Genomic DNA, 14,553 nt, shown 5'->3' on the forward strand with positions numbered 1-14,553 from the left:
GTTTTTAATTCATAAGGCACAAACCCAAAGACTCCCATCCAAGTGCAGGATGAGAGGAAGGGACAATGAAGAAGAAGGAGAAGAAGAAGAAGCAGAAGATGGGAGGGGGAGAGAGGGGGCTGACAGAGAGTGCACTGTTGGGGACAGAGCGGCAGACTGACTGTTAGCGGCCAAGCGTAGGTAGATCACCAGACAAGCACGGCTGCTACAAGTGCACAAGGCAGTGCAACAGCGAGAAAACAAAGACGGAGATTCACACGTACGACCAGAGTATAGAGGAGAGTAGCAGCAGCAGCAGAGTGCTGGGACCGTTTGGGCAACAGGAGCCTGTGGTAGCCGGGACGAGGGAGGCCAAGCCCGGGGAGATGCTGTGAGGGTGAGCCTGCCAAGTGATGGAGCTTGAAGGAACCAGCAGGCGGGCACAATTAGTCAGGTAAGGCAATATGGCAATCTTTGTAATGATTTATGTCTCTACCTGAGGTTAGACACCATTGTTTTGCAAAGATATTTGAGTGTAAGTCAGTATTACTTTATTAATTCATCTATCTCAATTAATTTTCAAAAGTTTACAGATTTTCTTTCACTGAACAAAAAGACTACCGATGCTCATTGTTAAAAAGATTTTTTGTTGTTCAGCCTGATATGATGGACTGGCGCACTGGGGGAACTTCTCCTTGGCTCTTCCAAATCGTGCTGAACAGTATTAACTCTGCAACATCTATGCCTCCTCAAGTGCAAATCTATTGTCCAGAGCCGCATAAAATATATGCTGCCATATAACAGCAACCGCGTGTCCTCATTAGGAAGTCTTCTCCAGCAGCCGAAGAGACAGTGGCTTGACATCACAGCGTTACTGATTATGGCCAAATGTATTGTCACGACTGAGTTGACATTAAAAGGCATGAGAGTGTGGGAGACATGCTAATGTTTTTGTTGACGGTGCGGGCGGATGTTTCCCCTGTAGATGCATTCAACATGCTCCAACTTCACATGATGCTCCGGCGACCCTGGGGAGCTACAAAGCACACACTGTGCACCACACAAACCCACTATTTGTCCTCCCCTCCGTCCCTCTTTAGCATTTCAAGTCTTCTCCTCCCAGAGCGATCGACCCCCCCCCCCCCCCCCCCCCCATGATTAAGAAGGAGATTTTCCAAATATTTCACAACACCCACGTAACCCCCAGCGGCTATGAGGTGGTCTGTCTCTGCTCTCATCTCTCACAAAGACTTGACTTGTTTTCACTCTTTCATTCCGTGTCTCACTCGTGGGGGACTGTGGTTGATACCGATGCAGATTGTGGACGCTAAACCATATCAGGGCTCACCCACGAGTGCTTGCGGAGTGGCTCAGTGTGAGATGCTTCTCAAGAACCATTTATCCTCGAGTTCATCTCTAGTGCTGCTTCATGAAGGTCAACAATAACTCTCGAGTTTAGATGAGCTGTAAAATGAAGCTTTGCCGAGGAAGCGACACAAGTGAAATTAAAAGGGAGCTGCGTTGAAATATGTTGAAATATTTATAAGAATTGTTTTCAGTCGTCGAGTGAGTTGGTAACTGCAGTGATTATGTTGATGGACACATGTACATGTAAATGCATGCGTGAAATAAAGTGCAAGTGTATATGGCGAATGTCTGGTTTAAAGTAGAAACTTTAAGGAATACGTCTAACTACATTAAGTGGTGTATCAAAACATTACAATAATCTATTTAAGAATATAGAGAAAATGTATTTCTAATGTATACATTTCATTATTAAGAAATGTGAAAACATAAAAAATACATCCCATCTACAGTATGCTGACATAACACCAAGTGACCTCAATTATGTGAGTTTAATTGAGTTAAAAAAAAGAAAAAAAAAGGCACACTATAAGATTAATATGATCATGCAGTACCAGCCATTATTATATAAAAACATGAGTACTGGGTCATACAGTAGGTGCAGTTGCCACCATGTGACCTGGCGAAATGCTGATGAATCCGGATGAGGCAGCAGGACTCTGCAGAAGAACACACACCTCTGACACAGTGGGTCCCAGCCCTCCCTTCACATTTGTCCTCAACACTTCTCCGGCACCATATTCTTTTTGTTGTTGTTGTTGTTTGTTTGTTTGTTTGTTTTTCTTCAGCAGTTCTGCAGCTCTGGACACATTCCAAATCGTGTCTCTCATGCCAGCCGGCCCCTGCTGCCAGATTGGTTTTCACACTGTCCCGGGCCCCTCCCTGCTACCACGGCGACGCAGCTGTCACCTGTCAGTTTCGTGGTGGGGATGCGCACCGGCCAGTTATGGCTCAGAATAGAATAGTGGGAGAGGTTTTTTTTTCCTTTTGCTGGAAGTGTGAGAGAGCACAACCCCAAGTGTCTGAGAGAATGAACAGTTGACAAGGGAAAAAATCTCAGCTATACAGGATATGTGTGATCGGAGGTTCCTGGGTGCCGCTCATGGGAGTGACTGACTGCGTCTGCGGAGAGAGAACTGGGTTCACTTTGTATTGGTAAGGCCTTGTGTCTTCGCTAGACCAGCCTCAGCCAGTTCATTCAAATGTGTCGGCAGGCTGCTGCTCAGTAGCTGTTGTTCAGTACCAGCGGTGCATCATCGTAATCTTTAAATGTCTACGGCAAGTTGCTCACACGTTGCACTGGTGGATTATTTGAATCATCTGATGTGGAAAAATCCCTGTTCACAGTAGGGATGTGGACTGTGGTTTGAGTGCAACTCAAAAAACGAGGGTCAGTGTGAATCGAAATGTCTTTGATAAAACAAGAGAGACTGTCCTGCTGTGGTGCTACGGCTTAGAGCAGGAAATGTTTCATTCATCTGTGATCTGTGAGTGTCATGAGTTATGTTTGTGAACTTTTCAAAACTTTCCTCTCTTTGTTTTGTCTCGTTTTTACCTGTATTTTTAATCTTTAGTCTGTACATGAATTATATATATATATATATATATATTTATTTATTTTTTTATTTTTTATTTTTTTTCCTGCAGAATGGAGGACCAGGACAGAGTGAGCCAAACTTCCAGCGTGGCCACCATTTCCTACTTTCCTGTCATGACGGTTTGTTCTCCATGGCTGTGATGTTATTGTGTGTTTACTGTATGTGGAGGGCTTTCTTTGACAATGTTGATGCGTCCAAATGCAATGATTTCCTCTCGTGGGTGACAGGAATATGATGGAAAGGTGCAAACATTTGGGAAAAGATGCCAGGCAGCCAAGAGAGACCCAAACTGTCCTGTGGTCATTAGAGGATGGCTCAACAAAAAAGTATTTTTCCAATCATCTACTGGTCTAATTAATATTTTATACCTTCATTATTGCATGTAGAAGAGTGTTAATGAATCTCCCTTCTGCAGGATAGCTCTGGGTTGAAGCTTTGGAAGAGAAAATGGTTTGTCCTCTCCGACTACTGTCTGTTTTACTACAAAGGTGAGGAGCTCAGCCCGTTTCTCAGCACATTGTCTGAAAAACAGGTCTGGATGTACTACGAGGCATCTCTTCTTTAATTTTTCTCACTTTCTTCTCTCCCGTCCTCCACCAGACAGCAGAGAAGAATCTGTGCTCGGCAGCATCCCACTCCCGAGCTACAAAATCCTGTTCTGCTCACCGCGAGAATGCAAGAACAGAAAGTTCACCTTCAAGGTATCTTCACGTAGTTGAAGTGTTCTACAAGCCTCTTTAGGTTTATGCATACGGGGTGTGCAGTATTATATTGAAGATTAAAAGATAATTTACACACTGACATACACACAGTTGCATACTATCAGAATGACTGGTTATAAGTACACAGTTTACAAAGGTCATCCATAAGGAAGACACTGCAAAGATAAAAACAACCCTGTAATAGCTTATTGTACAGGTTCCAAATTCAAAATATGATGTTCGAGAGACTCAGGCGGTCTCAGTTTCTAGTTCATTCTGGTGGAATAATCATGAAAGTGGTAATAGGAGTACACATCATGAACTGTAGGCTATACAAAAAAAGCAATTTGCAATTGGTTGACGTGATAAACAGTCATGATGCCTGACGGTAAAAACAAAAGTTGAGATGAATGTGTATTATGTAAACGCTAGATGATTCTAAATGCTCGTTTCTGATCACGAAAAAATAGGAACATGTTAAGTAGGTTGAGTGCTCGCGAGTTACAGTAATGTATGTATGGATAGCACGGTTACAGTTACCTCAGTGTTTATCATTGGCCAAACTTTCCCCAAAATACTAACACTTTTTGCATCGTCAGTTGTAACTGAGCTGCTCTGCTTTTTTGTTTTTCACCAAGACGGTGACAGTGAAAAATTGTGAATGATCTCTGTAAACTTAGGTGGTGCACCAGGGAATGCGCTCTTATTTCTTCAGCGCTGACACTCAGGAGGATATGTTGGGTTGGGTCCGAGCCCTTTGCCAGTCAGCTGCGATGGAGCCAGACAGCTGCATGAACAGGTACAACATGAGTCACTGTGGACTTGTCAATTATTGTAATGATTTCACTGATAGATAGTTTTTTCAACTGCATTCTTGATGCTTCCAGGCGATGCTCAAGTTACCAGGATTTCACACAGATAGGTGGCAGCAGTGAATCAGTGGACTTCCCCAAATCCCCCTCTGATGCAGAGGGTCCCTCCGAAAAACACAGGCACGTCAACAGGACTCTGAGTGAACCGAGTCAGCTCACTGGCGGGAGGATGGGGACGTCGCACTCAGAACAGAGGGGGAGGCGGCGTGTGCGTCAAAGGAACAGCAGGTTGTCAAGTCGTCCCAGTGTGTGAATGGCACATATTTAAATCCCAGTGGTTAACTTAAAAAAACTGAAAAAAAACATTTGATCAATGACCTAGATTTGGCATCTTTTTCTTTTTTTCTCTTGATGTCTTCACAGCCCTTCAAACAGAACACCCAGTCCCCCCGAATTCAGCAGAAGGAGAGCTTGTGGTCCGAGTCAAGAGGAGGATTCTTTTCCCGGCCAAAACACACCACCCACGCAGGCGGAAATTATGGGAACAGGCTCTTTGACCTCCAGGGGTCAGCTGGGGTCACGACCTCATACACCAGTGGGTAGGGTTGACATTCGACCTCACGACGACCTGGTCACGGTGCCACAGACCCTATACTACACACCTTCCTCACCTAAGCTGGAGTTCAAATCCACTCCCAACACTCCAGTCTCAGAAAGGTGGCAAAACATAAGCAAGGTCAGGACATGTTTGGTTTATCATGAAAAAGATTACAATAGGCTGGCCTCACTGTGTGATACAAAAGCTGACACATCTGTTGTTATTGTATAATAATAAAAACAGAAACTGCATTAACCGCGATTTAAGTTAATACTGTTAATTTTACTAATTAAAGAGGCAACAGACAACAGAGTAAAATGGTGATGGCAGGGGGGTGGTATCGTTTTTCTATCGCCATAACACTGCACATTTATTTTTCATCATAATGACGAGTTTAAGCCGAAAAGTCTACTTCCACTTTAAGTCAGAAAGGAATTTATCCATCTAAACCTATTATCCTTTTGTGAAGACAGTTGAGTTACCTGTTACATGGATCTAGAGCAAGTTGAGTAAAGTCAAGTTTGTCAAATTTTGGAAAATTATGAAAATGAACTGATGACATCATCAGCTATTAAGTTGCATTATGCTCAATGTGGAGGTTTTTGGAGCTTGACCCAAACCAACGGAAAGTTAGGAAACCTCAGCATCTATTTCGTCTGCGAGTGTCCAAACTTTATAGAGCTGCTCATATACAGTATACAGTTTTTTTGTCAATCAAGGAACTCATGTTGCTCGCATCCTTATCTGTCTCATTTTTTACAGCCTATTCCTACATATGGTTCAGTTCATCATATCCCAAGTGGAAGACGGCCTTTAGGAAAGGTGACTATAGTAGGGTACTGTGGTATAGTGTTATAATGATCTACACATTTACAGAACAACATCCGGGCAAGTGTGCATCACATCACATCACATCACACCTACTGATTAAAACACTAATGTCCCACTATCAGAAAAACAATTGAAATAAGTTGGATTTTAGAGCCACTGCTTTTCTCTCTTGACGTTATTTACGTGCTGTGTCTTCCTTCAGAGCTACTCCACAGGGGCAAACGCAGACTTACTGCCCCCTTTGCCCCCCTCGTCGAGAGCCGCACACGCTCCTCACCCACCACACCAGCACCACCACCATCACCACCATCATCGCAACCATTTATCTGTTTGTGTGCTGCCGCCGGCTATGGTACAGTCCGCTGCGCTGCTCTGTAGTGTTCACGTTGTGTTCTAATGTGTGGATCAGCTTCAGATCCGTTGTGTGGTGCTATTGTAGTTTGTGTTGTGTCACTTTAAAACACTGTGTTTGTGTTGTGGCGTCGTCTAACTGACTGCTCAGGCCTTTAACAAGGAGACTAACTTTTTTTGTATTGTACTCGTCACTGTTTTGTATTGTCACTGATGTTTGCATTGTCAGTTTTTGACTACAAAATCATTTATTGTGCTCATCATTGTTATTGTTATTATCATGTTTGACTGTTATATCTGACGACATTAAATGTATGTATCTGTTACATGTTTTTTTTGTATAACAATGAGTACTGCCATTATTATACTACATGCAATGACTATTGCATGAAGCTTCCGTTTTCTAAATTTCAAGTATGTATGTAGATTCTGAATAACTTTCCCTCAGATTTCAAACTGAACACATAATAAATGGATGTAGTGTCTCTGTTTGTGTCAGTCAGAGCGCTGATGCTTTCGCTAAGCTCTTTTCGAAGTCAATGTTTGAATATTAATACCTTAATTAATGTTTGAATATGAATACCTTAATATTCAAACATTGACATTCATGCAATAAAGCGTTAACCTGCGCACAATACCACAAACATGTGTTGACCGTGGTGAGAACAAAAAATGTATTTCTTCAAAGCACTGATTTCCAAGCATACATCCACTGCTTGTTAATGGAAACAAGTTTATATGAAATACTTTTTTTTAAAGGACTATTTAACCAAATTATGACACTGATGCTTTTCAGGCGCCGAAGCCTGACCCGAGGGATATCCCACCGATCAGACCTCTGGAAAGTGATGCAGATGTGAGCATTCACAACCACAGTCGTCAGAGTGTGCTGCAGTCATTTATCACCTCATTCGATATTTCTCTCTCAGGAGACATCAATTAGATTTTAATTTTTTTTCCCCCCCTTCAGGCTGTGTTGACGAGGTTGTGCGGGTGTGACAAGCTTCTTCAGTCACTGTCTGTGGAACTGGCCCAGCTACAAATGGATAAGGTCAGTGACTGAACGGTTTCACTTGCACTCAGCCCACAGATATTCACTGTAATGTCTCATATTTGCCCTGTCCTGGTAAATGTTGTCCTTTTACAGGATAGCGTCCACTGTGCGCTAGAGGTGTCCCGACTGCAGCTGGAGGAGTGGCAGAGTCAGGGGCCGCGGGCCCAGGAGGAGGCGCTGACCCAAAAGGCTTTGCTCCAGGAAGAACTGGTCACAATCCGGGCCAGAATGTGTGACGTGTCATTGGTGTGTAAAAACTCAATGGTACTCCATGCGCAAAACATCTGCGACTGCAAATATTGTAATTCAGGCACAGAAATCAGGACCCATTCTGTTTTTGTTCATAATCAATTATTTTTTTGTTTATAAATCTTGACTTTGTGTTTTCATTCAGGAAATGGAGAGGGTGTGGAGCCAGTATGAGAGGATGGAGAGTGAACTGTCTGTCATACGCTCACACCTTCAGCACATCTGCAACTTTGGAATGCCACAGGTAGTGCCTGAATTGCACACTGCATGAAAATAATTTCTGTGAGGTCCAATTAAGTGCATCTCTGTCTGTATGTGTGTTCATAGTGTTTGACCTTTTACCCCAAAAGTCCAGAGTGTCTTTTGATATTTTCGTGTTTGAAATCCTTTGTGCTTCCTTCTTATCAGGAGCATTCTCAGGCTCAGAGAGAGCTGTGGATGATGGAGGACATCCTCGCTGGACTAAAGGTCAACAGGGATCATTTCCGCTTCTTGCTGGGGCTACAGAGGCACCACAGTAAGCATCAGCCGCTCCGACTGTAACGTTTCAGGAAGGATTTATACAGTATATGTACAGTATATGCAGTATATGCAGTGTCTGTTTTTAGAAGAAAACACAAAAGGTATAAAGAAACACAACTGTTGTGGCAATAGCTCAAAAACCACAATACAGCATAGATCTACACATTTCATTTATGTACAATATATTATGGATTGTTTGATTTATCCTCTGTGTGGATGTTATACAACACACGTCTACTGTTATCATGAAAATGACTTATACATTGTTTAAAAATTCCTGGATAGGTGAACCGATGCAGTCAAGTGAATTAATACTGTTCCAGGCAATATTCAAATAATACAGCCATCCTATCAGCCTAATGCACATGGCCTCAATACCGAAGAGCCTCGCAGCTATAACTGCAAGAAGTGAGTGAATTTGGAAAATGTAATCTCTTCATCGCCCTCTCCTCCACCAGTCAATAAGAAATTTAAACCTCGGGACTGAACAGTGTTTTTATGCTAGATTGCATACTGTGCAGTCTAATGTGTTTTTTTGTCTTGGAAGTCAAGAAACTCAATTACTCCTTGCAGCCATTTGGTGCCGCCAGTGTGCAAAGGCGCCCGATTCATTTTGATTGTGCACAGGAAACTTGACAATAGACGAACGGTGTCAACAACTGCGACCCTTTTCTGTCTCACCCTCAGTGTTCCAGCCAACAGCCCCACATCCCGGTTCCCCTGGCTCACCCACAGAGGGGCTGCAGAGCGGACCGCCAATGGTAAGACACCCGTCCCCATGACCCCTGGCGTTTTTCGCTCATGAACAAACGTGGAGTTGTTGTCGACTCAAGGCAAAGGTTACGTCGTTCTGCTGGAATCTGCTGAATAGATTTTTGAGTTTACATTTTTTTCCTTCCAATATGCCGACAGCATTTGAGACATCCTGTATGTTTGTATTAGCCCTAAAAATTAGCTTACTCTATCAACTGCAAAAGCAGGATCTGAACTCTGAAGTTGATTAAAGTTGTTGACAAGATAAACACAATCAGTCTAGTATCGATATAATTAGATCTCTCATCATGGTTTCACATTTTTTGATAGCATTCCTTGTGACTGTGATCCCAACAGGATGAGGAACAGGAGCCACCAGTCCGCCCGGCGTTACCCCATGAGCTGCTGGGAAGCCAACAGAGCAGGGACCTGGGCCATGGCTATACAGAGTCACCATATGAGGTAGGGAATATTGAGGAATATTTATGTCAGATATCATTAGGTTTGAGCATTTTATCATGTTTTTCTCTGCGTGTGTTTCAGGGGATCTACAGCCACACTGTTGAGCCTGCACATAGAAGAGGGAACAGCCCGCCTGACCCCCTTATTGTGAAAGCACAGAGAGATGCATCTGGTTGGCACAAACATACTCAATACAAATAGAGTACATGAAAAGAGTCATCTTAATACACTAGATTAATATTTTCTGACTCATCTAATATTAAACAGCTTTAATAGGTTTTTCTCAATGCAAAAGGATAAATCATTTTGTAAGTCCTCAATGGCTTTGTTTTGTCTTCCACCCTCCATTTCTCTATTGTCTCCTTCTTCCTGTCACTATCTCCTCCCACCCATTCTCTCTCCTTGCTAACATCCTTCTCATCATCTTTCCTATATTTTCTTCTCATCTTTAGAATCACAGTCTGGTTCAAAGTGGAACCCACCAGATACAACCAACCAATCAGCCAAGGTTTGTTTCTTCAAGCAATTTCTGTTTCCTGGTTAACTAGATCTCGGTGTGTGTGCAATGTGACCCAAAATGCACCAAATATAGAAGCAGTCAAAGCTGATTTTTCCTCATTGCAATCACAGCCAAATTCCAATTCTTTGATTCCCTCATCCTCCTTGCAATTAGGGCATGTTGCAGTGCCGGGTCCAGGCGAGGGGGGAGGCAGAGGCTTGTGTCTCCTTGCTGTAGCTCAGTCTTCTCACTTCTGCCACCCAACCCCCCTTCCTCACACACACACACACACACACACACACACATATGAACATACAGATGCAAGCAGCCATACATATGCTCATGCATACATACATCTCTGCACACAAACGTGGAAAAACCCACACAGCCGGTGTGTTTGATATGCAAATCCTAGATTCCGCTTCTTGCGTTACCTCGTCACATCTATATTGCTGAGGTCTAGAGTTCACAAATGACTCATATTCTAAACAGCCAATGTGTTTTTCAGAAGACAAAGATGAGTGAAGGGGAGCAGATTGAGCGGATGAAGAGAAATCAAGAGAGGGTGACTAATAAGAAGAAACCTCCCATATCCTCTCTAGGTGCCCAGAGTCGAGGTTCAGAAACACGAGAGGAGGTTTGCCAAATAAAGAATCTGTATATCTGACTGAATTACTACATTACATGATATATACCAATAAACTTACTGTATACACAATGGTACATACCTAATTACTAATCTATCTTCCTCAGGCACCCTTTCCTTTAAGGGTGACTCGAGTTGTTACAGCTGTACTGCCGTCGTCTCTTGTGGCCCGACGGGTTTCTGTTGAGGATCCCCCGGCTGAGCTCGACAATCCACTGCCTGAGCAGATCCCACCTGAGATGCAGCAAAGACTGGCTGAGCAGAGGGAAAAAATGTTGAATAAGCCACCGAGGCGTCTGCTGCTGGACAGCCCTGATAAAAACCCGTCTTTGGCAGAAATGCACCAGGATCAGCCCGTTAAAAGGACAAGCAGACAGCAGCAGCTGGGAGTGCTGAGGTCTACCAAGAAAGAGCCGCGGCCGGATGTGAGCAGAGCACAGTCTGCAGAGTCCTCAAGGAATCCAACTCGAGACCATGTGGGTTTGGGAAACGGAAATTTGAGCTTGGACAGTATGGTGAGAAAATGTTTTAATTCATTCTGTGATTAAAGCAGGACACAGTTAGAAAAATGATAGGTGGTAGAAAGATGGTAGCGGAAAGTTGTCATCAGTTCCAGATCATCTTTTTTAACAATTGATCGGAACATTAGGCAAAAATAGTAACAAGCAAATAAACCAATGTTTGGTCACAAACCTCAACATAACATGAGATGTATCCCTATTGGCCTCAGTAATAGTTTTAATTCCTTCCCTTTTTTTTCATTACAGTATCAAATTGGTTAATTACATTGATTCCTCTCGTAAGGGGCCTTTATTGTGGCGTGGGGTGCATTCTAATGTGAAACTGCTTGAACAGGCAGAGGAACGACACCTTGCCCCCCTGACCCCGGACATGGACCCGGACCTCTGTCTGACCTCCGAGCAGAGGGAGGCCAAGCTCCGCCGTGTGGAACGAATACGGGAGAGAGTCATACGAAGGTGGGGTATTTCGTGTCATTTTATATTTAAATGTACAATGGACCACTTTCCACTTGAACTGCAGTATGTATGCTTTAGGTGCATCTCACAAATAAGTTGTTCTATCTATCTATCTATCTATCTATCTATCTATCTATCTATCTATCTATCTATCTATCAGCGCAGTCAGAGAGAGTGCTACTACACCCAGTCAACTACCAATCAGGGGAGAGGTGCAGGAAGTTCACCAGATGCCTCCTGACACAGCTAGAAAACAAAGGATAAAATCAGGTATGTACATTTTTTTCGACAAAAAAATCAATAAGTTTGCTATTGAAACTGAAATGAAGTAGTCATGATTTACTTGATGTCTGTGAGTTCCTGTATTGCTCAGAAATGTTCTGCCCTGCTCATGTTTGCAGATCATGAAAACCAACAATGGTACGATGGCTATGAAAACCGTGGGGATAACACGAGAAAACCTGCAGGACTTCAGCTCTCGAGTGGAACACCTCAGGGCGAAGATGACAGAGATGGACATGTGAAAAAATCTAAAAGTCACATCAAGTTTGGGGACAAAACACAACGCAAAGGTCACAGTGGAAGAACAGGGGTTGCCAAAACGAAAGTCAAACGTCCAGCCTCGCCATATCATATCTCATCAATGACCGTCTACCAAAAAGATGGAGGCATGGGATTCATAAATTGCAAAATTGAAGAAGATAATATGTCCGAAGAATCCGCTGCTGATGATAATGAAAGTAATTTTTCATCTTCCGATCTGAGAGCCAAGTGGTTCCTCTCCACCAACCAGTGGCAAGGGTTCATGCCTTTGCAGATCCATGGCATAGACTCACTGTGCAATGAGGACAAAACGGACATTGAGCAACAACCAGCGTGCGCTGACGACGACGCTGATTCCAGTGAGATGTCGTCCACGGTGTCTGAAAGCTTAGAGAAGATGAAAGAGAACCATTCACTCTTCTATAAGATTGCATGTGACATCAGTATCTCAGACACAGACATAACAAAGAATGATGGCAACACCAACGTCCAGGTTTCATGTAGGCCGGAGGAGGAAGAAGAACTGTTGATCACTAAATCTGCACCAGATCACCTGACCAGTAATGCGGTGAGATCTTCCAACCAAGACAGCAGCCTGGGTTTGGCAACAGATGCAGATGAAAGTAGCCTCTCAACTGTAAGCAAAGTCCAGGATTCAACAGTGGAAACCCTGGAAAAAATAACATTAGACATCTCAGCCAGTCCAGCAAAAGATGCATGTGTTTATGGAGAGTTCCAAAGACAAGAATGTGAAGACACCTCAGGGCACGAGAACCAGCCGAAAGTCAAAGACACCAACCATGGAGATTCTGCTCAGGATGCTGATTCTAACCAGGCCCCGGATGAACGTGCAAAGGAAAGAGAAGAACACGGTTGTGTGAACGAAGACAGGAAGGTGGACCAAGACAGATCGGATGAGCTGACGCACTGTGGCGGTTCAAGTGAGGAGAGCAAAGACATGGTTCAAGAACGAGGCGAAAGCGACTCGGTCACTCCGTCCGGCTCTGTGTATGAGGGCAGAGGCATGAGTCGGAGTGCTTCTTTTGGGAAGGCACGAGTAACGGTGCTAAGGACAAGTCTGTAGGAGCAAGAGCAGCAGCAGCTTAAGGAGCTTATATGAACGAACTTGGGAAGGGCGAGAACACAGTTAAGTGATTTATGGTAAAGGAAACGTGCCCCGGCGGGACGGACTTAAAGTGACTGAAGGAAACTGGACTTAACTGGGAGATGGAAGTGGTAAAATGGGAACATACGATATCAGAAATGAAAATAATCCTGGGTGAAGAGTTCCATTGTTCTTAATATGTGCATGGTCTCACGAAAATGTCCTGAATACAAAAACTGCGTCTTCAAGTATAGTGTTGTTCTTGTGGTTGATGAACACCAAATATCGCACATGCCTGGAATTTGCGACTTATACTTTCATTCCTATCAAAATATACATCTAATGTAACACGGAAATTATTGATGATTTGGATGGCAACGTAACCCTGTTACTAACACTGTGTCAAAATATGTTTTGTATCTCAAAAAAAGAGAGAAAAGATTAATAAAAAATGATGTGTGTGAGATCCCGACTCCTCCGTTATATGTGAAAGACACATACTTATGTTTTGCTCTCATTTCATACACCCTGCTTTTCCTCAATGAACCCCCCCAGCACACACACACACACACACACACACACACACACACAAGCACAAGCACAAGCACATGCACATGCACATGCACATGCACACACACATGCACGCACGCACGCACACGCACAGTGCTTGGTCTCTGCTCTCTGAGGAGACCTGATGCAGGATTGCATGGAGCCACTGAAAATGCCTTTGTCACTTTAAATCCTTGCCGTGTCTCAGTCGATGACATCATTGTCTGAGAACACATTACATCACCCCTTTTCCAGGCTCTCTCTCTTAAAGACAGCACCACCTTATGTTTACTGAGCTACACACACACACACATCCGAAGGCACACAGATACACTGAGAGAGAGAGAGAGAGAGAGAGAGAGAGACCTGTTCATCTGTTTACAAATGTGACAGCAGCATCAACATGCATATTAAGAACAGCCTCCATGAGATGATCACATTATATGTGTGTGCTGGTGAATTCATATTGTGTGAGTGGCAATTACATTAAGGGCAGCATTGAGATGTATGGTCATTTCTATAGATGCATTGAAAGTTGGCAATACATGTTATAATGTTCATTTTAACCATTTATTCCTGCCATGACTGAATCGCATAGCTTCGGCACGCACGTCAGACAGAAAATGTTTCCCCGCAGAGACTTTATATAAGAGTTCTTCTTTTCAAACACAGTATTTAAACATCATGTAGCAGGGTGAAGGTGCATTTTCTAATTTGATGTATGTAGACTGCTTCCTACGAAAAAAATGTTGCATATAACTGTTGATTACTGACGAATGGAGCTCAGAATAATCACGACTAATACTCACATGTTGGGCCTCCAGGGCCTCATCATCTCATACACCTCAAGCTGTCTCTTGAAGGAATGCATTGCAGATGTAAGTAAAGTAACTTGAGTGTATTTCGTACATCACATGTTTTTAGTAATTAGTGAATTTCGACTCAGGTTGCAGCTAATA

At 43.3% G+C, this 14,553-nt stretch overlaps 1 protein-coding gene across 5 annotated transcripts; it reads left to right on the forward strand.

Moving 5' to 3' along the window:
* The first annotated feature begins 111 nt into the window (after window positions 1-111).
* On the forward strand, window positions 112-13,509 carry si:ch211-234p6.5 (pleckstrin homology domain-containing family A member 4). 5 transcript variants are annotated; one of them, XM_035613816.2, is made up of 24 exons: window positions 112-433; window positions 2,992-3,061; window positions 3,170-3,268; window positions 3,358-3,430; window positions 3,543-3,643; window positions 4,324-4,442; window positions 4,531-4,743; window positions 4,879-5,191; window positions 5,816-5,875; window positions 6,087-6,236; window positions 7,032-7,091; window positions 7,206-7,286; window positions 7,383-7,535; window positions 7,684-7,782; window positions 7,947-8,055; window positions 8,748-8,821; window positions 9,171-9,275; window positions 9,357-9,447; window positions 9,728-9,783; window positions 10,283-10,411; window positions 10,528-10,935; window positions 11,276-11,397; window positions 11,563-11,667; window positions 11,799-11,939. In XM_035613816.2, exons 1-23 carry the CDS (start codon window positions 393-395, stop codon window positions 11,636-11,638), a joined length of 2,802 nt encoding a protein of 933 aa, XP_035469709.2. In that variant the 5' UTR covers window positions 112-392; the 3' UTR covers window positions 11,639-11,667; window positions 11,799-11,939. The 5 variants fall into 5 exon arrangements, with proteins under 5 accessions (XP_035469709.2, XP_035469702.2, XP_035469703.2 ...); XM_035613809.2 differs by having other exon boundaries at window positions 115-433; window positions 11,558-11,667; window positions 11,799-13,509; XM_035613810.2 differs by having other exon boundaries at window positions 115-433; window positions 10,286-10,411; window positions 11,558-11,667; window positions 11,799-13,509.
* The last annotated feature ends 1,044 nt before the right edge of the window (window positions 13,510-14,553 follow it).

Source organism: Scophthalmus maximus, chromosome 16 (assembly GCF_022379125.1).
Source record: "Scophthalmus maximus strain ysfricsl-2021 chromosome 16, ASM2237912v1, whole genome shotgun sequence".
NCBI classification, from domain to species: domain Eukaryota; kingdom Metazoa; phylum Chordata; class Actinopteri; order Pleuronectiformes; family Scophthalmidae; genus Scophthalmus; species Scophthalmus maximus.